The sequence below is a fragment of the Pelodiscus sinensis genome, unplaced genomic scaffold (genome assembly GCF_049634645.1).
Source record: "Pelodiscus sinensis isolate JC-2024 unplaced genomic scaffold, ASM4963464v1 ctg39, whole genome shotgun sequence".
NCBI classification, from domain to species: Eukaryota; Metazoa; Chordata; order Testudines; family Trionychidae; genus Pelodiscus; species Pelodiscus sinensis.
The window spans coordinates 1079130-1102898 of NW_027466048.1; the positions used below are offsets into that span (position 1 = coordinate 1079130).

General features: G+C 56.2%; 1 protein-coding gene across 2 annotated transcripts in view; it reads right to left on the bottom strand.

Moving 5' to 3' along the window:
- Positions 1 to 23769, bottom strand: part of LOC102446370 (alpha-2-macroglobulin-like protein 1) — a 111059-nt gene that overhangs the window by 38158 nt on the left and 49132 nt on the right. The window contains exons 6-15 of one of the 2 annotated variants that reach the window (XM_075918656.1): positions 23442 to 23595; positions 21712 to 21796; positions 21394 to 21493; positions 18245 to 18359; positions 17358 to 17473; positions 16920 to 17084; positions 12398 to 12628; positions 3245 to 3308; positions 3005 to 3150; positions 2494 to 2643 (exon numbers count right to left, since the gene is read on the bottom strand). The exons of the other annotated variant lie outside the window; for it this stretch is intronic. Coding sequence (XP_075774771.1) covers positions 2494 to 2643; positions 3005 to 3150; positions 3245 to 3308; positions 12398 to 12628; positions 16920 to 17084; positions 17358 to 17473; positions 18245 to 18359; positions 21394 to 21493; positions 21712 to 21796; positions 23442 to 23595 — 1326 coding nt within the window. The remainder of the gene's footprint in view (positions 1 to 2493; positions 2644 to 3004; positions 3151 to 3244; positions 3309 to 12397; positions 12629 to 16919; positions 17085 to 17357; positions 17474 to 18244; positions 18360 to 21393; positions 21494 to 21711; positions 21797 to 23441; positions 23596 to 23769) is intronic. 2 annotated transcript variants of the gene reach the window in all.

Below are 23769 nucleotides of genomic sequence, written 5' to 3' on the forward strand. Positions count from 1 at the left end.
CCATCCCTCTCCAGCCTTCCACAAACTTTGGGCAGGGACACCACTCCTACCCTCTGGCTAATAGGACTCCATGGACCCAACCTCCATGACTTGATCTCACTTCCCTTTAAACTCTGTTCTAGTTGTAGCCTTCACAGCCTCCTGCAGCAAGGAGTTCCACAGGTTAACTATTTGCTTTGGCAAGAAGAACAACTTTCTCTTACTAGTTTCAAGCCTGCTACCCATTCCTTTCCTTTGGTGTCCTCTAGTCCTTCTTTATGGGAACTCAGGAAGAACTTTTCTGAATGCACCCTCTCCACCCAACCCCTGCTTTTAGAGACCTCTATCCTGTCCCCCCTCCGTCTCCTCTTTTCTAAGCTGAACAGTCCCAGTCTCTGTAGCCTCTCTTCATCTGGGACCTGTTCCCAACCCCTGATCATGTTAGTTGCCCTCCCCTCTCCCAGCCTTTCTCTTCCCCTCTCCCACCTCCTTTTCCCAGTCTCCCCCAGTTTTTTTCAATAAAGACAGAGTCAATGTTGGAAGAAACGTTATCTTTATTTTGTACATCAATAAGAAGGGGGGCTAGGGAAGGGCAAGTGGAAGGAGGTGAGGGAGGAATGGGGTACGAGCCCCCGATGGGGAGGACTGGGCTGGCTCTGCGGGCTTCTGGGGGTGGAAGCTCTCCTGCAGCCCCCCAATTACTCCCTCTCCCCAGATGGCAGCCTGCGGCAAGTGCAGCCGGGCTGATGGCCGAGTGGTGTGATGTGCCCAGTGTGGGCACTCAGGGCACTCCAAGCCAGAACTTCTTTGCAAGCGGGGCACCCCTTAGAACTGTGTGTCCGGGGTGGGGGTCGGGACCCTTTAAGCGCAGCCCTCGGCTAGCCTGAGACAGTATCTCCATGCTCTAAGTCCTCCTTTTATGCCCTGCCGGCACTGCTTCCGGCCATCATTAAGCCCTGTTCAGAGTCCACTCAATGTGGACTTACTAGTTCGAACTAGCAAAACGCTAGTTCGAACTAGTTTTTAGTTCTAGATGCGTTAGTTCGAACTAGCTTAGTTCGAATTAACTAATTCGAACTAAGTTAGTTCGAACTAGCGCTGTAGTGTAGACGTACCCTGAGGGATTTGGGCTTCTCTAGTTTGCAGAAGAGAAGAGTGAGGGGGGATTTCATAGCAGCCTTCAACTACCTGAAGAGGGGTTCTGAAGAGGATGGAGAGGCTGTTCTCAGAAGAGACAGGTGGCAGAACAAGCAGCAATGGTCTCAAGTTGCAGTGGGGGAGGGGAGTCTAGGTTGGATATTAGGAAAAACTTTTTCCATAGGAGGGTGGGGAAGCCCTGGGCTGGGTTCCCTAGGGAGGGGGTGGAATCTCCATCACTAGAGGTTTTTAAGTCCCGGCTTGGGATGATTGAGTTGGGGTTGGTCCTCCTTTGGGCAGGGGGCTGAACTCAATGCCCTCCTGAAGGCTCTTCCAGCCCTGGGGTTCTATGAGAAGATGCAGCTGCCTTTCACGGTCCTTTTGCCATGTGACTTCTACTTCCTTTGTCCCAGACACAGGCTGCCCAGCTCATGGAGCACGTGGCCTGGAAGCCTCAGAGCTCTGACACGCCCCCCCCCTCCCGCCTTGCCTTGTTGAGGCACAAGGCTCGGCCTTCTCTTCTCTCAGTGGGACAATTGAATAGCTGAAGGTCCGTGGAGCAGGCTGGCAGTGCATTGCCGGAGTCTCTGTGAGTGTCACCCAGAAGCACAGCACAAGTTGTGCAGATCGGACAGACAGGCGGACAGACAGGCAGGCAGGCAGGCAGGCAGACAGACATCTCCATAACCCACAGTACAAAGGGGATGCAAACATACAGGTGAGATCGTCGCCTTTGGCAGATTATAAGAGTTTTGCAGATATCGTAAGTGGCAGACCTGGCACAACCCCTGGCCTTTCTAGAACACAGACTTTCATAAAGGGTCCCCCAAATCCCACAGCATCACACAGGTGTCTGTCACTGCACCCCCCGACTTGCAGCCCAAGGAAACGGACACGCGACCCCTGATGCCCTGGGAGAGCCTGGGAAGGGCAAGGAGAGGTGACATCGCTCCGTAGGGCAGAGAATGACTCTGTCTGGGCCACAGAAAGGCCTGGTTAGGACACGTAGCTCAGCTCCTGGACCAACAATGCCCCTGGCCAGATGTTCTCTGCTGGACATGGGCAGGGAATTCTCCTTCCCCTGCCCCTGGGGACCAGCTCTTCCCCAGCCATTATCTCAGCTCCAAGCTCCATGTGCCAAGCCGGGGCTGGGTGACAGGGGCAGGAAGGGGGCATTGCAATGGCTGATGGGAGATCAGGCAAGAGAAGTGGAGAACCCGCAGAGTCAGGGGGCCAAGTGCCATTGAAGCAGCCCCATAACCAAGGAGAGGTGGCCTCCAGGGGTGTCCCCCAGTGGCCGTGCATCGCCCCTCCTGCGAGGGGGGAGGACTCGTCGGGGGAGGGGTGGGGCGAATGGCCGAGCTGCTCTAGACTCACCGTGTCGACGCTGAGCTCGGCCTCAGGCTTCACGAGCAGCACGCTGCGATCCACGGCGCGGACGGCGCACAGGGACCCGGGGGCAGCCTGCACCTGCAGCTGGAGCTCCGAGCCCGGCAGGGCCCGGTCCTGCGAGAAGGCCAGCTTCACCTGGCGAGGCACAGGGTGTCACAGTGGGGGAGAGAGACCCCCGGGGCAGGGGGAAAGGTGCAGGACACAAGCTACAGGCACCGAGTGTCACTCTGGCCCTAGGCCCCACTGGCCGTGGGGCTTTGGGACTCGGTGCTAGGGGTGGGGCTGGGGGATTGAGGCAGCCCAGGCTCATTCAGTGCCCCCGTGGGACAGCACATGGAGCTGCGGTTATTTACAGACACCCCAGACAGACGGCAGGGGAGGGGGAAGGGGAGAGGGGCAGAAGGGCCCAGGTCACCCAGTGACTCCCTGCCCAGGGCTCCGGTTACGGGGCAGGAGCGGTTCCCCCAAGCCCCTCGGCCCCGAGCCCCGGGCTCACCTTGTTGGGGAGGCACTTGGCCACGCGCAGCAGGGCGCTGTCGGCAGCCATCTCTCCGTCGGGCAGCACCGTGTAACCCAGCACCTTGGCAGCCGGCGCCAGCTCAGCGCCGACGGGCAGCTCCACGGAGAAGGAGCCCTTCAGTCCTAGGGGCAGTGGGGGGCAGTCAGGGGCAGTCAGCAGGGCCCCTCCCCCGCCTGGGGCTCCATCCCCAACACGCTCCCCTCCCCCACTACTTACCAGCCCCCTCGCCGAGCTCCAGCCCCTTGTGGAGGATCCTGGCGATGGCTCCCTTGGCCACGACCTGCGGAGGAGGAGACGGGAGTCACTGAGCTGAGGCTGAACAGGGGCTGGCGAACGCCCCAACGTGGGGATGCTGCACTGGCTGCAGTCAGGGCGGGGGCAGCCTCACCCCCCCACGGACTGAGCCAGCGGAGGTGGGGGTGCACGGGAGCACTCTCGGATCCGTGTCCTTTTCCCCAGCCCCAGAGCCAGGCAGCCCCCACTTTGGGGGAAGTTTGGAACCTGAGCCCCTAGTGGGGAAGGAGGAAAAGCCCCGTCCTGATCTAGCCCCACCCCTGAGTTCAAGGAACCGTTCTACTCCACACCCCTTGTCATTCAATAGGGCGGCTGGGGGCATCGCTGCGAGGGTCAAATCAGGGCAACTTGCTCAGAACCAGGCCTACGTACAGCCCAAGACTGGGGTCCTCCTCTATAAAGCACCAAATCAGCCACCCACAGAGCACTTCAGCTGCTTCTCTAGCCAGCAACCCCCTTAGACACTCCAGATGTGCCACCACCAGCCCCACTCCTCACACAGATCAGGGGTTATAAACCCATCTCACCAACTCTGAACAGGTTCTCTCAGTCCCACAGGACAAGCCACAGTCCCAGGACAATTTATACCTCAGATCTTACCCAAAAGAGCATGCTGCACCAGCCCTTTAGAATCTAATATCTAAGGGTACGTCTACACTACAGCGCTAATTCGAACTAACTTAATTCGAATTAGTTAATTCGAACTAAGCTAATTCGAACTAACGCATCTAGAACTAAAAACTAGTTCGAATTAGCGTTTTCCTAATTCGAACTAGCGCGTCCACATTAAGTGGACCCTGAACAGAGGTTAAGTATGGCCGGAAGCAGTGCCGGCAGGGCATCAGAGGAGGACTTAGAGCGTGGAGATGCTGTCTCAGGCTAGCCGAGGGCTGTGCTTAAAGGGTCCCGACCCCCACCCTGGACAGACAGTTCTCAGGGGTGCTCCGCTTGCAAAGCAGTCCTGGCTTGGAGTGCCCGGAGTACCCACACTGGGCACATCACACCACTCGGCCATCAGACTGGCTGCACTTGCCGCAGGCTGCCATCTTGGGAGAGGAGGCAATTGGGGGGCTGCAGGAGAGCTTCCACCCCCAGAAGCCCGCAGAGCCAGCCCAGTCCTCCCCATCGGGGGCTCGTGCCCCATTCCTCCCTCACCTCCTTCCACTTACCCTTCCCTAGCCCCTCTTCTTGATGTACAAAACAAAGATAACGTGTCTTCTAAAATGGAATCTGTCTTTATTGAACAAAACTGGGGGAGACTGGGAAAAGGAGGTGGGAGGGGGAAGAGAGAGGCTGGGAGAGGGGAGGGCAACTAAAATGATCAGGGGTTGGGAACAGGTCTCATATGAAGAGAGGCTAAAGAGACTGGGACTTTTCAGCTTAGAAAAGAGACAGAGGGGGGACAGGATAGAGGTCTCTAAAAGCAGGAGTTGGGTGGAGAGGGTGCATACAGAAAAGTTCTTCATTAGTTCCCATAAAGAAGGACTAGAGGACACCAAAGGAAAGGAATGAGTAGCAGGCTTCAAACTAGTAACAGAAAGTTGTTCTTCACAAAGCAAAGAGTCAACCTGTGGAACTCCTTGCTGCAGGAGGCTGTGAAGGCTAGAACTGGAATAGAGTTTAAAGGGACGTGAGATCAAGTCATGGAGGTTGGGTCCATGGAGTGGTATTAGCCAGGGGGTAGGAGTGGTGTCCCTGCCCAAGGTTTGTGGAAGGCTGGAGAGGGATGGCACTAGACAAATGGCTTGGTCACTGTCTTCGGTCCATCCACTCCAGGGTACCTGGTGTTGGCCACTGTTGGCAGACAGGCTACTTGGCTAGATGGACCTTTGTTCTGACCCAGTACAGCCATTGTAAGCTCAGGGCTCAGGGTCGGGGGTCTCACTGGACCACCCTGATTTTCATGCAAACCTGCTCCTGGGAGGCCAGGCTGGCAGCTCTCCTGCCCTAGACAGCCACTTTCCTGTGCCTAGTGCGGACGTCGTGGATGAGGTCCACGATCTCCGCACTAGACTAGGTGGGCGCCCGCCTCTTGCGGACCGGGGCAGGCTCCCAGGAGCTGCCAGCCTGGTCCCGGAAAGAGGCGGAGGGTTGGGTGGCAGCAGGTGGCTGGTTCGTGCCGTGCCAGGTACAGGGTCTGCTGGCTGGGTGCTGGCAGGCTTGCACCTGGCACGGGCACCGTAGCCAGCCCGTGCCCCTTTAAGGGCTCAGGGCCGGGAGTGGGGCAGACGAGTTTCCCTGGTGGTGCCCAGAGTGGCCATCAGGGAAAGCTGGGAAGGGCTAGCCTCCCACTAGTTCGAATTAAGTGGCCACACAGCCCTTAATTCAAACTGCTTAATTCGAACTAGGCGTTAGTCCTCGTAGAATGAGGTTTACCTAGTTCAAATTAAGCTCTCCGCTAGTTCGAATTAAGTTCGAACTAGTGGTTTGTATGCGTAGCGCCTATCAAAGTTAATTCTAACGTCTGTTAGTTCGAATTAACTTTGTAGTGTAGACATACCCTAAGGGGTTACTAATACAAGAAAGAAAAGGCAGAGAGGAGGATCGTTAAGGAGAAGCCATTACACACGTCTATCCCCAAGTTCTTGATGCAGCCTTTTAGCAGATGTAACAAACGGCCAGCTCAAAAGTCTCTGGAGCACATAAGGAGGTTTCTCATTGTGTGCATTAATGACCGTTCTTTGAGGTGTGTGTCCCCGGGGTGCCCCACTGCTGGTGACTACAGAGAAATACTTGCTACAGAAGGTGGGAGTTGGAGTCTCTGCTTGGCGGCACAAGCTAGCATCGCTGGAGCCACGGCTGTACCAGCTGACAATTGAGGCATGATGGCATAATGCCTGGCGCGGGTGTGGTCAGAGTTCCAAGTAGCTTCTCAATAAATGTCTGTGAGTGGTACATGTTCAGGAAAGCCACAGAGGTTGCAGTTGCACGCAGGGAGTGTGCTCTTGGAATGGAGATGAGTGGTTTATTCCAGAGGGAGTGTGATGTGGTGATGGAACCCTGCAGCCCAAACCGGATCGTGCAGGGCATGAAAGACGGCGGCTGGCTGACCTCCGCGTGGCAGGAGAAAGGGCAGTGGCTGGAACGTGCCAGGCAAACAGCGGCCTGGCGGATGCTAGCGCATGCGCCTTGGGTGCAAGCCAGGAAGACGCCGGCGCATGCACATTAGGCAGGTCAGGGAGTGCCTGCGGGAGCAGGGGAGGCGGAAGGACGGAGGACGCCAGCGCAGGTGCATAGGAGAATGGCAGGAAGGGGCCGGGAGGACTTTCAAAAGAGAGGATGGACAACACAGGTGGGGGCAAGGATGAGAAAACAGGTGAGAAGGGGCTAGAGCAGGGGAGGAGTAGCAGGAATAAGGGCAGGGAGAGCGGGGGTGAGGAAGTGGCTCAGGGCGGGCGGCTGGAGTCTCGCTTGCGGGCTGACGAGTTGCAGCAGTTAGCCCAATCAGCTAGGTGGGTAGGGGACAAGGAGGACACCCCCACCTTAGGGCCCTGGGCTGGGGCCTGGAGAGAGGGAGGGCCCAGCCCCCCCTCACACCCCACTCGGGGTAAAAGCTTAAGGAGAAGCCACAGCAGCCCCTCCTCCCCCGAGGGGCCAAAGCTTGGCAATACGTAAAAAGGCGGAAAGAAGGGGTTTGGACCCATGGGGATGGTCACACCCCTTCACAGGGAGTAACAACTGACTTGATAGGAGAAGATCCACTTGGAGATGTGCTGGGTTGAAATCAGCGCACCCTTTCTCCTGCCTCCATTTGGTGATGGAGATTAAGAGGCACGGAGATTTAGGAAAGTCACGAGTCCTGTCTGTATAGAAGGCTAATGCTCGCTGTATGTCTAAGGGGTGTAACATTGACCGTTTAGGGGATGCATGAGGTTTTGGATAAAAGATGGGCAACACTATAGGCTTATGGATGTGGAATGAGGAACTGATCTTTGGTAGAAACGCAGGATGCGAATGTCAGGTATGCCTCATGAAACAAGGTTTACCGGAGTATTCGACAAAGGCTTCCCTTGTCAACTGCGGCGCATCTAGACTGCTCCGGATCAGCTGATCATCGGCACAGCGTGGCGGCCATTTTGATGTAAATGAAGCGGCGATTATTTAAATCGCTGCTTCATTTTGCTATGTCTAGTAAACTCATCTACACGGCTCCGTCGATGGAGCCATGTAGTCTAGACGCATCCCAGGAGACTCTGAAGGAATCTCGTCATAGTGAGGTGCGTGAAGACAGATGACCCCTCTATTGCTTCATGGAAGGTTGCTATTGCTTCCAGGTGTACCTCCAGGGAAGAGAGGTATAGCCCAGAGGTCTTTAGGTGTAACATACAATCTGGGACAACAGGCAGTGAAGTAGTATTGGGGATGAGGTGAGCTTGTTGACAGCAGAGGGAAAAATGCTTCCATTTCTACGGGTAAGAAAGTCTAGTAGATGGCCTCCTACTGTAGCTCTCACTTGATCAGAGCACTGGGACTAAGGTCCATGGAACCAGAGAGAAGCCAGGCATGAAGGTGAAAGGCTCAAGGCTGAGGATGGGGTAGCTTGCTTGGTTCTGAGAGAGGAGGTTGTGGCTGTGAGGAAACTGGAGTGGTGGAGCTACCGCCATGCGGTGGAGATATGGGAACCAGATTTGCATGGACCATGATGGGATGGTCAGGGTAGTGGGGCACTAGTTGGAAAACCATGGGAGAGGTGGCTGGGCGCAGCCCACCCACTTCTCAGAATCCCTCCCCCAGCCCTGTGGGAGGAACGACTAGACCCAGGGTCTAACTAATTTCTGGGGACAAATAATGACATAACAGGATCAAGGTGTGGGGCTCAAAGGTTTAAAACAAGGGAACCAGACACCAAGGAGAGAACCCTGGACAGCGTCCACTGCTCCATCAAAGCTGTCGATGGATCTAGTGGATGCCACCCAGAGGAACTCTGCCTGGATGTGTGACACAAAGGAGGACCGAAAATAGGCCCCACAGTCGCAGAGAATCCCCTCATCTAGCATCCTCTTCCTAAAGTAGCTTTTGCCAGGGCCAGGAGGAGGTTGACAAGGAGGTCTCATGACTTTGTGGGGCCACGGATAGGGTGTGCATAAATAAAAAAGCGAGGGGAAAAGAATAGGGGTTGCAACCTGGTGCATTCTAAATACGTGTGCGCCAGGTTTTCCTTCACCCCGCAAAACGGGCAGGTCTCTGGGACAGGGGTGAACCGTGGCCAGGTACATGCCCGTGCTCACAGCTCCATGAAGCTCCATGAATATTGGAATAAATTGCCAAGGGAGGTGGTGGAATCTCCCTCTCTGGAGATATTTAAGAACAGGTTAGATAGACATCTGTCAGGGATGGTGTAGACTGAGCTTGATCCTGCCTTGAGGGTGGGGGACTGGACTCTATGACCTCTCGAGGTCCCTTCCAGTCCTATGATTCTATGATTCTATGAACTAATGTCCCCAATGGGCCACGGGTTTAAGGTGGAATATACGCTGACCCAGCGAGGTTCTTCACCCTCTATTAGTCTTAAGTAGTCCCACCACTTACTGTCGGGGCGGGACACGAGGGTGAGGAAATGTGTGGATCACGAGCATGTACAGATGGTCTCTTGGCACGGTTTGGAAACAGACTGGCTGCAAATCCTGCAGCCAGCCAGCGGTCCAGGGATGGGGAAACCGGGGGGGCCCGCGGAACAGGGACCCGATAACTAAAGACGGAGGGTTTGGAGGAAGGGAGGGGTGGGGTGTACCCTCTTGCAGGGACTGCTGCAGAAAACCGAGAGCGGGCTGCGGCAAAGCCGCCTTCACCTCCTGAAGTAGGCATAGGGCAGTTCGGGGGGTGGGGAGTCCCATGCACTGAGCGAGTGTTCAGGCATCCACCCAGTCCCCCAGTCACAGTCCAGGGCTGTGTCTAGACTGCATCCCTTTTCTGTAAAAGGGATGCAAATTAGACACATGGCAATTGCAAATGAAGCGGGGATTTAAAGCCTCCCCTGCTTCATTTGCATAAACATGGCTGCCGCTTTTTTCCGGCTCGGAGCTTTGCCAGAAAAAAGCGCCAGTCTAGAAGCGGATCTTTCGGAAAATAAAGCCTTTTCCAAAAGATCCCTTATTCCTCTTAAAATAAGGAATAAGGGATCTTTTGGAAAAGGCTTTATTTTCTAGACATGTTCCATCCCCTCGGCCCCAGAGCCTTCTCCACCAGCCGCCGAGGCAACAATTACCTCGACGGTGACAGAGGGGGCTGCAGTTGATACCGGGCCAGGGAGGCTCCCTCACGGATTGGCTCCACAGCGGGGACAGCATCGTCCACCCTCATTGCCACGGCTTCCTCAGTCGGCGCCTCCTGCTGACGCCCGCTGGGGGCCTTCTCAGCAGCACTGGGTCTCCTCAGGATCTGTCAGAGGGGGGCCTTCCCACCCTCCTCATCGGAGGGGGGAGATTGAGCCCGTGAATGGCAGGCTCTGCGCTTCCCCCGGACAAGCGTCCAGCCCTCCAAGGTGGAGATATACCACCCCATAGAGCTAGAAGGGACCTTGAGAGGTGATTGAGTCCAGTCCCCTGTTCTCACAGCAGGACCAAGCACCATCCCTGTCCCAAGCCAAGTACCATGGCCCCCTCAAGGATTAAACTCACAACCCTGGGTTTAGCAGTCCAATGCTCAAACCACTGAGCTACCCCTCCCCTCAAGGTGGAGGGCTAGTCAGCAGGGGCAAGGCCAGGGGGTGCAGTTGGTCTTCAGGGGGGACGTTGAGGCGGGGGAGGGAGAGCGGGGGATAGGGAAACCTCCACCTGGGGGGAGCCCTCTCCCTCACCTGGCAATGACCGCACCGCCCTCTCCTCCTCGGGCCCCGCAGAGATGGACAGAGTAGAGGCGGGGCCCGCCTATTTGCTCGGGCATGCCAGAAGAGGTGCCTCCAGCTCCCGAGTGGAGCCGTTGGTTGGAAGAGGGGCAGCTGCAGAGGCCAGACTACCAGGGCGGCCAGCAGTGCTGGGACCGGCGCCCACCCGGGGTGCCCAGCCGCCTCCCCCGGCCGGGCCAAGAGACAGTCCCTCCGGACGTGCCCCATTGCCCAGCAGAGGAAGCACCGGGCCTCCCCTGTAGAATAATGGTCCCGGTAAAGGGCCCCCTGGTAGGACACCAGGAAGGAACTCTCTAGCGCCACCCCACCACACGCCGCCGGCAGCAGCTGCAGCTGTACCTGCCAGAGGAAGGACAGGATGTGGCGGAGGGCAGGGTCCTTACAGCCCAACGGGAGAGGACTGATGGTGGAAATGGGTCTCCCCAGGGTGGAGAGGAAAGGCAGTAGGGCAGCACTGGGGAGGAAGGGTGGAACGGAGGTGAGGACCACCCATACGCCCAGGACCTCCAGCAGTTCGAGGGGCACTTGCATGCCCCCCACCGCCAGGACCCACTCCACTGCCTCCTGGGCGGTGGCCTCCGAGGCAAGGAAGAACACAACCTTGTCGTACATTTTGGAGGCCGCCACCACGGCCAAGGCCCCCACCACTCTGGCCAAAGCCCGCACGTAGGTTTCGACGTGGGGCGAGACGGCGATCAGGAGGCAGCGAACACCGTGCCTCCTGGTCAGGGTGGGGTGGCAGACCATGTGGTGTTCTTGCGGAGTAAAGCTCCCAGGGAGGATGCCTTTGGGTAGAAGAATGCTGTGATGAAAAGCGGCCATGTCGTCCCGTGTCAGCCTTCCCGAGGGACAGATGTGGCTGGGGAGTGAGGCGGTGAATTGAGCGCACTCAGGGCACAGTGAATTGAGTGCACAGTGCCAAGGACTCTCGGTCTGTCGGTGCCATAGAATGTCTAGGCCAGTCTTTGTGCGGTGCGCCAGGCTCGGTGTCAAAGGTGCGGAGGAGGGGCCAGCGTCACAACCTGGGAGAAGGCATCTCAGTAAAGAGTCTATTCGGCGCTGTATCTGGTGCTGCCTCTGGTACCATCTTCAGTGCTGATCTGTAGTGTTTGGTTGGTGTGGCAGATGGCGATGCCGATGAAGACAACGGTGCTGACGGCTTGTGTCTAGGCTCCAAGTGGGCCCTTTTGTGCACCACGTACTGTTTTGGCAGTGCCATACCTAAGGTGCCGGGCTTTTCACCCTGGATGGTAGAGAAGGAACTGAGGCACTGCACCTAACAGACCCTACTGACACGAGGAGACGCTACTGCACATGCTCGGCGTGGCAGGGCACTGCTAGAAAAATCTCCAGTCACTGGTGCGAGAATTCACCAGCACCCAAAGTGAACCCATGGGGACATTCACTCGAAGAAGAACTTTATCCTTCTCCTTTGTTAGGGCTTCACCTGACCATCAGCTGCAATCTGCTTTAGAGAAACATTTTCATGACCCTTGAGTTCTCCCTGCCCTGCGTCTAATTCCAGCCTCACTTCTGAGACACCAGACAGGCAATCAGAAACCTTATTCAGACACACTGCAGCTTTAAAATCCCTGGAGCACATCCTATGTCAGGAGGGGTCAATGAAACCTTCCGGGCTCTGTCTTTAGCAAAGGTGCTTGTGGAGAGGAGGGCAGGAGTGAAGACCAAGATGGAGGAATCCCCAGGATCCTTTTATACTCTTGCCCTTGCAGAGGGAAATCATCGTTCTCCTGAGTGATGGTGCCTCCCAAAATGGAGCTGATCACATGATCAACTAACCTGCCCATGTCCTTTACGCCAGCAGCCATGGGGAATCTGCAGGTCTGTAGGGTCACAACTGAATTCCACAGGTGTAACACTTGAGAGCCAATGTCCATGCAGAAGAGCTATTCTCTGGGGAACCACCCCTCTCAATAGGCGTTAAACACCTGCTGCTGTCTCCCAGACAGAAAACATTTAAACTGCAAGCTCAGAGCCCATATTCATAACTTTACATACAAAAATCATACATGTACATGAGCAGCACAAACAGAATCCGCATGGCATTGGCTTTCATTAGACACCTCACCTGACCCTCTTTGCACTACATTTGGGGCAAACACACACCAGTGGGTGCAAGAATGATCTGCATGTTCCTGTTAAAATCCAATAACATCACACACACACACACACACACACACACACACTTTAGTTCTCAGGTTGGGGCTCACCAGGAAGATGAAATCCAGGCTCTTGGACCCGTTCCCCAGGTTCTTCCTCGCCAGGACATAGTCCACGTGGAGCCGCTGGGCCTGGTCACAGGGCAGCTCCCCTCCCAGGCTGCCGATCTTCAGGAAACTCCGGTTCCGGGAGTAGAAGGGCTCCACACTGTGATGGGCATCCGGGTAATGGGGAGAGTCTCCGTCACTCTCTGTTCTGGGACCTGCCTGCTTGAAGTGCCCCTGGGACAGAGAAGAAGGTTACTTAACTCATAACTGTAGCTCTTCAAGATGTGTTGCTCATGTCCATTCCAATCAGTTGTCCGCGCTGCATGCACGGATCTCGAAGCTTTTTTCCCTCAGCAGTATCCATAGGGCCAGCCAGGGAGCCTCTTGGAGTGGCACCGGGATAACGGCGCATATATACCCCTGCTGGCCCCTCCACCCCCTTGTTCCTTCTTGCCAAAGTTCTCCAACGAAGGGGAGGCGGGTGGGATTTTGAATGGACATGAGCAACACCTCTCGAAGAACTACAGTTACGAGGTAAGTAACCTCTTCTTCTTCGAGTGCTTGCTCATGTCCATTCCAATCCGGTGCTTCCCAAGCCGCTTCCTCTGGCGGTGGGGTTGGAGAGTAATGACAGCTGTCTCTCTACAGATTGCAGCACTGCTCTACCCACAGATGTGTCGGCCCTGGCCTGCTGCATGATGGCGTAGTGGTCTGAAAAGGAGGACCATGTGGCCACCCTACAGATGTCCAAGCGGCGAGGAGTCCTGCGGCACCTTATAGACTAACTGAAGTGTTGGAGCATAAGCTTTCGTGTAGATTCAGACTAACACGGCTACCCCTCTAATACTTGATGTCCAATATAGGCACTTGAGCCAAGAATGTGACGGACCTGGCCTGCGCCCATGTGGAGAGCGCTCACAGCCGGGGAGGAGTTTCCCCAGTTTGTGGTAACATTCGTTAATGCATGAGGTCATCCACCATGATAAACACTGAGCTCACACTGGTGCTCCCTTCATTCCTTCCGCAAAGGAAATAAAAAGCTGTGGTGACTTTCGGAAGTCTTTTGTCCCGTCTATATAAAAGGCAGCGGCCCTCCTTAGCTCAGGCAATGCAAAGCCTGCTCTTCAGGTGTGTTGTGGGGTTTAGGAAAAAACACTGAAACAAATGTTCTGGGACATATAGAAATGGGAAACTACCTTAGGGAGGATGGCCGGGTGAGGGCAGAGCCTAACTTTGTCCTTAAAGACCATGGACGGGGGCTCCGAGGTCAGGGCCCGTAACTGACACCCTCCTGGCTGATGTAATCACGACCAGAAATGCCACCTTCCATGACAAATGCTCCAACAAGCAGGTGGCTAGAGGTTCAAAGGGTGGTCTCATAAGTCCCGTAAGTACCATGTTAAGGTCCTGGGGGGATGGGGGAATGCAGCTGCGGCATTAGTCTGTCGATCCCCTTCAGGAATCTCTTTGTCATTTTATTAGCAAAGACTGACCTTCCCCCCCCTTCACCCCCCCGGGCAGAAGGCTGAGATCGCTGCCAGATGGACTCTAGGAGAGGATGTGGCAAGGCCCTGGTACCTGAGCTGTAGCACATAATCTAATATCAGAGGAACGCTGGCCGCAACCAGGGCTATGCCCCTTTGTTGTGTCCACAGCGTGAACCTTTTCCACTTGGCTTCATAAAGGGCCCTGGCAGATGGCTTTCTGCTGTCCAGTAAAACCCTTTGTACTTCCTGAGAGCAGCCCCGTTCTACGTCTGAGCGCCACTCAGTTTCCACACCGCAAAGTGGAGAGCCCCCAGGTTCGGGTGACATAGTATCCCCTACCCTAGATCTTGCATGAGCAGATCCGAGACCAGAGGCAGTCTCACCGGTTCAACCACTGACAGTTTCCTCAGGATGGAGAACCAGTGTTGCTGAGGCCACCTCGTGACCACTGTTGCCCTGAAAAGCCACATTCTGACCAGAACCAGTGGAAGGGGAGGGAACACATATACTAGGTGATTGGGCCATTGGATATGGAAAGCGTCCCCTAGGGAGCCAGGTCCCTGCCCCCTGAAGGAGCAGTATCTCCCGCACTGGGATTGTCTCTGGAGGCAAACAGATCCACAAGGGGATAACCCCACCTTCAGAAAATCCCCTCTAGAATATCCCTGATTGCCATGAGCTCCTTGACGTTGATGTGCAAGGAACTCTCCCTCCTTGACCATAGACCCTGAGTCCTTAGGGTCCCCAAATGGGCCCCCCACCCATCAGATGCATCCATCACTAATTGTACAGAAGGAGCCTGTGCGTTGAAGGGGACTTCTGCACACACTACATCCTCCTGAGTCCACCAGTCCAGTAAATGAAGTACTGAACCTGAGAGGATAACCAGGGTCTGGTGCACTGGATTGTGCGCAGTTCTCAGCCAGCGTTGGAGTATAGGCAGTCTCAGCCTGGCGTGTGTCACGACGTATGTACAAGCCGCCATGTGACCCAGCAGATGCATTCAATGGCAGGCAGTAGTCATGGGGCACCTCTGGAGGTCCATAATCATTGTACACATAGTCTGAAACCTGTGAGCGGGTAGAGATGCCGTCTCTGCCATGGAATTCAGGAACACTCCCCAAATTCTATTGGCTGGGACGGAACCACAGACTTCTCATTTAGTATGAGGCTGAGTTGTACAGTTGCTTGGTACTTGAGACGTGTGCCACCTCCCGTTCCCAAGACAACCCCCGAATTAGCCAGTTGCCCAGATAAGGGAAAATGTGTACTCCCTGATACCTCAAAAAGGCTCTGAGGTCAACCACGAGGGAGGCACTTGACTCCTGCTCCCTCTGCTGCTAGGCCATAGCCCACGGCTTCCCCCTGAGCGGCGAGACCAGTGCCGGGGGTAAAAATGGCTGTGTTGGTGCCGCATGCACTTGTGGTGCTGCCTGCATGGGCAGGCCTTGCGGGGCCGTCGAGGGTGGAACACTCTGCGTCCCCACTGCAGCCCACAGTGGAGGGACCGATGCCAGGGATGGCACAGGCATTGGCCGGACTGGGAACGGCACCGGTGCCGCAAACATTGGTGCTGAACTCGGTGCCAGTATGCACCGTCGACCTACTCGGCGCTGGTATGGAGAAGGCTGGTGTCTCCAGAGCGGTTAGCGCTATCAGGTCACACGCCGCGTCATATGTCTCTGGCATCGATGGTCTTAGCTCCCACAAGGCACCCTCGGCCTCAGTCATTACGGGAGCATGTTCCTGCCCAGGGTCAGCATGAGTCTGGGTCTGGACCTTCGCGGCCGAGTGTCCCTCCTTCCGACGCACTTTGAGGCTTGTTTTGTGTGGGGATCAACCCTCCCCTCCTTGGATCTCCTCTGGGAAGGAGACTGTGAACGGTGCCGGGAAGGCTTAGGCTTCGCCTTAAGTGGTGCCACCAAGCGCACTGCACACTGACTGGGCCTCTTCCGGTACAAGCGGTGGGAGAGAGGGCTCTATGAGAAATCTCTTCAGCCTAGAGTCCCTCTCTCTCTTTGTCTGCGGCTTAAAACTCCTGCAGATCTTGCAGGTTTGCTGGCAATGAGCCTCACCCAAGCACTTGAGGCAGGAGTCATGCGGATCCCCGCAGGGCCTGGGTTTCAAGCAGAACACACAAGGCCTGAATCCCAGTAGGCCTGGCATCCCCCCGCCCCCCCAGCTGGGGAGAGGAAGAGGAACAAGGCCCTCTAATCACTAAGTATTTGCGCTCTAAACACTATGCTGGTTACAGGTGCTAACTATCCTACAAAGGAACAATGAAAGCTAAGGGGAGACTAAAGGGCTAACTGCTCCAGCTGCTGCAGGGATGGTAAGAAGGAACTGAGGGGGTGGAGGGGCCAGTAGGGGTATATATGCACCACTCCAGGGATCTCCCTGCCTGGCCCTATGGATACTAGTGAGGGGAAAAAAGCTCCGAGATCCGAGCATGCAGCGCACACCTGATTGGAATGGACATGAGCAAGCACACAAAGAAGAACAAAGGGGCATGCTGGGTGCTAAGGGCCAGCAGCGGACAGCAATGGTGCCGGGCAGGGCTGGCTCTGATTTTGCTGGTTGAGCTCAGCCCCATGGCCTCTCACCCTGCCTCTATAACAGGGGCTTAGAGAACCCCAGTGATTTGAATGGGGCAGCCCTGACCTGCGGTACCCCAGGCTGGGGGTCTTTGGTGGGTGCGGGTGCCCAGAGCAGCTGGAAGGGGGCGACCTTCCTAACTAAACCGCACCCCACATGGTCCTGAGAAGAGAAGTGGCAGCACTAGGATGCCGTTTGCACCACCCCTCTGATGGCTTTGCTGCTGGGTCCTGCCCCTTCCCCACACACCTCTGTCTTGGCCCTTCAGCCTGCAGGCTCTCTGGGCGGGGTGGCTTATACTCTGGATGTGTGCAGCACCTAGCACCTCAGGGCCCAATCCTGGCTCTCCTTAGGCACTCCCATAATAAATGCCATGCACCACAGAAGCAATAACAGATGCTGCAGGGCAGGATCCCCACTGGGCTCAGAGGCCCATTGTTTACCCGCAGATCGACTGTCCCAGTCCAGCCAGAGGTGTCCAGCGCGAAGGAGGCTCTGCCAGACTCATCCGTCAGGAAGGTCTGGTTCTCACTAATGTCTCCATAGCTAACAAACAGCCGCAGAGTCTCATTCTTCAGTGCGGAGCCGTCTGCTGCCTTCAGGAGCATCTGAGCCAGGAGATAAAGGGAGAGACACGAAACTCTGGGGACAGTACCAGGCAGTGGGGTCAGGACCAGGGAGAGCTGGGGTGGGTGTGGGGCAGGGCTGGAACAGCAGGGAGGAATGGAGATGAGGCTGTGGGGAGCTAGGGCGGGTGTGTGGCAGGAACAGTACAGCCGGGGCCACTGGAGGTCAGGATTGGGGGGAGCTGGGGTGGGTGGGGCAGGACTGGAACAGCAGGGCGCTGGGGTGAGCACGTGGGTTGCCAGGGATCCCATTACCTTGCCAGTGTAGGGGATCCCAGCCCTGTAGGCAGCGTCAGCTTCCTCAAAGGTCACCGTGGCGATTTCAGACACGATGTTGATGAGGCAGCTCCTGGTCGCATTGATCACCACCCCTAGCAGGAGAGGGAGGCCGATGGGAGACGGGGCCGGGAGCCACCCCCCAATTCAGGCTGAATCCCGGATTTCTCTCCATACCGATCTGTGCAGCCATTTCTACCCTGCTAGCCGAGGGCTGCAGGGGCCATTGGGGGAGAATTGGGGGGGGGGGGTAAATGAGGCAGGGATGGATTTTCCAGGAAGCCAGGCCCATGTCTGCCGCTGAGCAGCTGGAGCAACTGGTCCATCCAGAGGCCAGAGAGCGTCGTCCCAGGAGATGCTCCCACCCCCTCCCCCCGGAGAGAGTCCCCTCCCTGTGTGTGTCTGGTCACAGGGCACAGGAGCCCTGCATCCCACCTCCTGTGCTGCCAGACCCAAGCACGGGCCCACCTCAGGGGCCCGTCACTGGCAATAGCTGGGGCTGGACACGTCCGGGGAAGGGGCTGTGCCCTGCTGGGCCTTGGCAGGGAAACTGTCCAGACCCCGGCTGGGGGCAGGGCTGGGGAGAAGCTCATCATGTCAGCCAGTGTTAAAGACGGGCCCCAGAACCCGGCTCTGAGCCCCCCAAGCTGTGGGGAGTGCAGGGCTGGGCCAAGATCTGAGCTCACATGAGGGCTGCAGCCCTGTCAGGGGCCGAACCGGAACCCAGCCCCCACCACAAACACTGCCCCAGGCCCATCTCGAAAGGGCTGGCCTAGCACTGGCCCTATCACTGCAGGGAGACCCCTCTGCCTCTAGGCTCCCTGCTCCGGGTGCCTGTGCACAGGTCTGCTTGGGTTCAGGCCCACCTGTCCCCTTCTCCACGAGAGAGGCCATGGCCTCCAGGTTCATCTGGTAGCCAGAGCGGGTCAGGTGGAAGGGAGGCGTCCCCACCTCCCAGGAAAGGCAGCCGTCGCTCTCAGTCTGCAGGGAGAGAAGCACAGCCCGTTAGCAGCAGCCCAGCCCCAGGTCTCTAATAGGGCTGGGCCGGGGGAGCACTGGGAGGGGGGAAACACAGGGCAGGTGCCGGCTCATGCCCAGGGGGTCTCAGCTGAACCTGGAAATACTCCCTGGCAGGAGCCAGACTCCCGGGGCCTCAATGCTGGGCCAACAAGTCACAGGGCCCTCGGCAGGTGCTGGTGTCGAGCCTCCCTTGAGTGCTGGGGACGCTGCCGGCATTGACCCGCTGGGAACACCCGAACTCCTCTGCCAGGTGGCAGATAATTTAGCAATTAGCTGACAGCAGCCTTGTATCTAATCTACTCTGCATTTTAGAGTTTGTTGGCTTGTCTATTTGAGGAAGAACTCCTTCTAAACAGGAAGAGGTAGAACCACCAAATTTGGAACGCAGCTTCTCTTAAAGCAGTGAAGGGTTTGGTTGTGCCTGGTTAATGGGTTGTGCCTGGAATGGGATTGCTGCTCATAAACCCAGCCCTTTGTTCATTCATCAAGCCTTAACCAGGAAGCGGGGCTATCAAGAAGGATTATATAAAGCCTGCTAGTAATCGACCAGGGAGCTATGTGTGGGCGTTTCAAAGGGGCTGGGTACATTTAGCATTCTTTAAAATCTCTTTTTAACTAAACTAAAACCAAAACTCCCCGATTGAAATAAAACCCAATCAAGAATCTAATTATCAATTGTGGGCACTGCTTGACTGTGTGCTTCTCTGCTTGAAAAAGTGTAAATTGGGAGTGGTTTGTTTCAGGAAGCCCTTGAAAGACTGGCTCAGAGGTAGGGCTCCAGGCAGGAGCATCTGGTTGGAGCCAGTAGTCTTATAAAAAAGGCAGCCAGAGTGAACTTAAACAAAAAACAGGACTATGTGGCACTTCAAAGACTAACAAGATGGTTTATTGGGTGATGAGCTTTCGTGGGCCAGACCTACTTCCTCAGATCAAACAGTGGAAGAAAATTGGTACAACCATATATACCAAAGGATACAATTAAAAAAATGAACACATATGAGAAGGATAAATCAAATTTCAGAACAGAAGGGGGATGGGGGGAGGGGGAAGGTAAATGTCTGTGAGCTAATGATATTAGAGGTGATAATTGGGGAAGCTATCTTTCTAATGGGTAAGATAATTAATGTCTTTGTTTAAACTTAGGGGTAAAGTGTGAATTTAAGCATGAATGACAGTTCAGAGGATTCTCTTTCAAGTGTGGTGTTAAAAGGTCTTTGAAGCAGGATGCAGGTAATCAAGTTGTTGAGGCAGTGTCCTTTCTGGTTGAAATGGAAAGAAACTGTTTTTTCTTTGTGATCCTGTCTAATATCTGTTTTGTGGGCATTGATCCTTTGGCGAAGTGTCTGAGACGTTTGTACAGCGTACATAGCAGACAGACACTTTCGGCACATGATAGCATAAATTATATTTCTGGATAAGAGTGAATGTAGTGAGCAGCGAACAGGGGAGTTTGCCTGGGAGTTCACCATGGGGGGAGCCCCACAGTGGTTGGTGTTTTTCTTTCTTTTTGCCTCTTCTTTTCTCTTTCATGTCTCCCCTTCAGGGGCAATAAAAACAACATCTGAGGAGTCTCTCAGAAGAAGACAGGATTCAGAGTGAAAGATCAGCTGGTGAGACCTGCACAGCATGTGCCATGTTTGTCTTCCTCCCAGAAGACAGAAATGATTTCATCTGTACGAAGTGCAACCTGGTCTCCATATTGGAAGAGAAAGTTAAAGGCCCAAGTATCAACCCTGCTCTGGGGAGGCCACATCTGGAGTACTGTGTCCAGTTCTGGGACCCCCACTATAGAAAAGATATGGACGCGTTGGAGAGGGTACAGTGGACGGTGACCAAAATAATTAGGGAGATGGAACACATGACCTACGAAGAGACACTGAGGCATTTGGGTTTGTTTAGTCTGCAGAAGAGAAGAGTGAGGGGGGATTTGAGAGCAGCCTTCAACTTCCTGAAGGGAGGTTCCAAAGAGGAGGGAGAGAGGCTGTTCTCAGTGGTAACAGATGGCAAAACAAGGAGCAATGGTCTCAAGTTACCCTGGGGGAGATCTAAGTTGGATATTAGGAAAAACTATTTCCCTAGGAGGGTGGAGAAGCCCTGGGATGGGTTACCAAGGGAGGGTGGTAGAATATCCATCCCTACAGGTGTTTAAGTCTCGGCTTGACAAACCCCTGGCTGGGTTAATTCAGTTGGGATTGGTTCTACCTTGGGCAGGGGGCTGGACTGAATGACCTCGTGAGGTCTCTTCCAGCTCTATGATTCTATAAATTCATGAGGTTATTCAACTATTCAATTAACCGATATTTAACATCCCTAGTCCCTGAAGAGGGATGGGCTGGGGAGGATGTTACAGGGAAGTGAAGTGAAAGGGACATGGTCTGTAGGCAAAAAGATGGTACCAAAGGTTCAAATCTGTTGTTTCGCAGCCTGGGAGCCGGAAGAGTGGAATTGGGGTGGGCGCTTCTTCTGAGACCATTGTCTGAGACCCAACACCCACAGTGGAGCATCCATGGGGACATCGCCCGAAGAAGAACTCGAGGCTTTGTGTCTCTGCTGGTGGGGCACATCTCTACATGGTGCTGCGCAAGCAACAGTGATTCCACCCAGGAAGGGAAAATAGACAGGGACACTGGCCACATAGCTGGGACTGATCCTGCCTTGGGCAGGGGAGCTGGGCTTGATGCCCTCCTGAGGTCTCTTCCAGCTCCATGATTCTATGACATCCCCCTACCCAAAGTGGGGAGCCCCAAGGGATCCGGGGCCTGATTCACCTGCACTTACACCAGGGTCTCCCTATTGTCAACCCTGGGCCCCTCCCATTTTACCCCCGGGGCAGATGAGAGCAGGATCAGGCCCCAGGCTGCAAAGGGAGGATGAAGGATCCCAGAGAAATGTTCATGATTCTCACAAGTCACAGCGCCCCTCCTCCCTTTCCCCTTCCCCCCTCCCCCCCGCAGTCAGCAGCGCGGCACATTCTGCCTTTCCCAGTTGCACTCACCTGGCCCGTGAGATGTACACACACGCCCCGGAGCTTCTGCTCTCTGAGCCGACACAGGGTGGCCTGGACCCTCCCCAGCACGGGCTTCCCGTCAGTGTATCTGTGCAGCAGAGGGAAGAGAAAGGGGAAGTGGGAGAGGGTCCCTTGCTGGGGTGGGTGGGGGTTTGGGTGGCAGGGTGACCCCCCAGCACAGAGACAGAGGTGGGAGGCGGGGGCAGGGACACGTCAGGTCCTGGTCAAGCAGTGCAGGGGAGGGGAGTCAGTTCCAGGGGAGTCACTCCCCCTTTACTGGCCTGGCAGGGCTGGGTTCGCACTCACCGGCCACACACCCGCAGGTGGAGCGTCTTGTCCAGCACCGTCACCACGGGGGGCAGCTGGAGGGTCACTTCGAACTTGGGCGGCTCTGGAGGGCAGAGAGGGAGGGGGTGGAAAGGACTCACAGCCCCAGCTCGGGGGGTTCCTCACAAGATGTGAGCTCCATGCTGGGGTGGGGGGAGCTGTCAGAAATGGCACCCTGAGAGCCACTGCTAATGGCCCTGTTTGCCCCAGCCCCCTCCCTCTGGCTGCTCCCACGGCCCCCAGCACCGGCAGGACTGGGAGAAGGAAGAGCAGGACGAAGTGACCCCGCTCAGCTCTGCCTTGAAGGGGGCGAGATGTGAGGAAGGGGGGATGTTATTCACCTTGTTCTCTTGCCTGTGAGTTCTGCTGTCCTATAGTAACCCCATGGGTGTGCCTCAGTTTCCCTGAGTACTACTCCTTGCCTAGATGGTGATGGGAATTTTGGGTGTGACTGCCACAGAGAGGCTGCCCATCTGCCTGCATGTAAACAATGGCCGATGCCTTCGTCACCTGACCCAGGAGAGGATGTGACCAGGTGACACCTTTTGCCCAGGAAGCAGGACAAAGGGCAGAGATATTCCTGGGGGAGGGGCTGGGACCAGGCAGCTGGGGGTCTGAGAGGACTCGGGGCACAGAGGGGAGGGCCAGGTTCTGGGCTCCCCTTTCCCAAGAAGGCATTTACTGCATGTTCCCAGTTACTGTGCTGACAAGTCTGTTCTACGCCGCTGGGGGACAGTTGGGGTCAGTGACACTGGGGGGCCTGGAGCAGGGTGTCTGGGGAGCGGGGGGGCTGGGGACTCAGGGGCAAGGTCTCTAGTGGGGATGCTACAGTGTGTAATTAAGTAACTACAGTTTCAGCGGGAGGCTCCCCAGGAGCCAGTGAGCGTGGGGACCCCCGTGTGACCGTAAACGTTAATGGGCCCAGGCTCCTTGGTTCCCCGTTTACACAGTTACACTTTTACATCCCCAATGTCCCCAGGAGCAGGGGCCACGTGGGGGGTCTCATTGGCCGGGTGTCTGAGCGCTGAGGTGTTGGGGCTGCAGGCAGGTGGGGACTGGTTGGGACCCACGGGGATCAGGCTCAGCAGCAGCATCTGAGGCCTCGGGCAGGGCTCACGGCCAACTGGGGCAAGGCTGGGATGGGGCAGAGTCTGCGTGTCCCTTGCCCAGGGCCCCAGAGCAGCGGTTTTCTAGCAGCGCTCCACAGACTATATCCAAGGGGTCCATGAACTAGGAAGGGAACGTGCCCAGAAGAGTCGATCTGATTCTCCGACTGTCCCAAGCTCAGGAACGCCCCCTGGCAGGCCCAACCCGGGGGTGGGTCAGTATCACAACAGCCCCCAGGCTACGCCTCTTTCAGGCCTCACCAAGCACCAGGCCCAGCACGTGCCCCATGCTCTGCATTCTGCTGCGTGCATTTGCGCCAAACACTTACACCAAAGGCAACTGTGTCCACAGGCCTGAGACTTCCCCAGGGGTCCAAAAAAGAAATGAGGTTGAAACCAGCTGCAGAATGGGACTGGGAGCCTGAACTCCCCTCCCCAGCACTCCAGAGCAGAGGGACATGGGGTGGCTGATGCCCAGGGTCTCATGGTGCTGGCTGGTCCAGTCCCAAGGCTCTGAGCTCCCAGGGACCCTCTGACAGGGATCCCCTGAGACTGGGGAATCCTCCCCCCACCCTCGGTCGCTGCCCCGGCCCCGCTGCGCACCGTACTCCTCCACGCTGAACCAACGCCTGGTCCCCTGCACCTCGATGGCGTACGGCCCCAGGGCCGGCTCGGCAGCCAGCGGGAGGGACAGATCCACGATGCCCTGCTGTGGAGTCACATCTCGCCACTGGGCGATGCGGTTCCCGTGGGGATCCTGGCACACGGACACGCCCTGCTCATCCGCTGCCCGCACACGGCTCCACCCGGCAGCCCCCGAGTGCCTGGCGCTGCTGGCGCGGCTGGATCGACGGCCGGGGCCTCAGATCCTTCTCCTTAGCCTGGAGCAGGCACCCCCGGGTAGCCCTGGGCAAGTTCCCACCCCCCACGG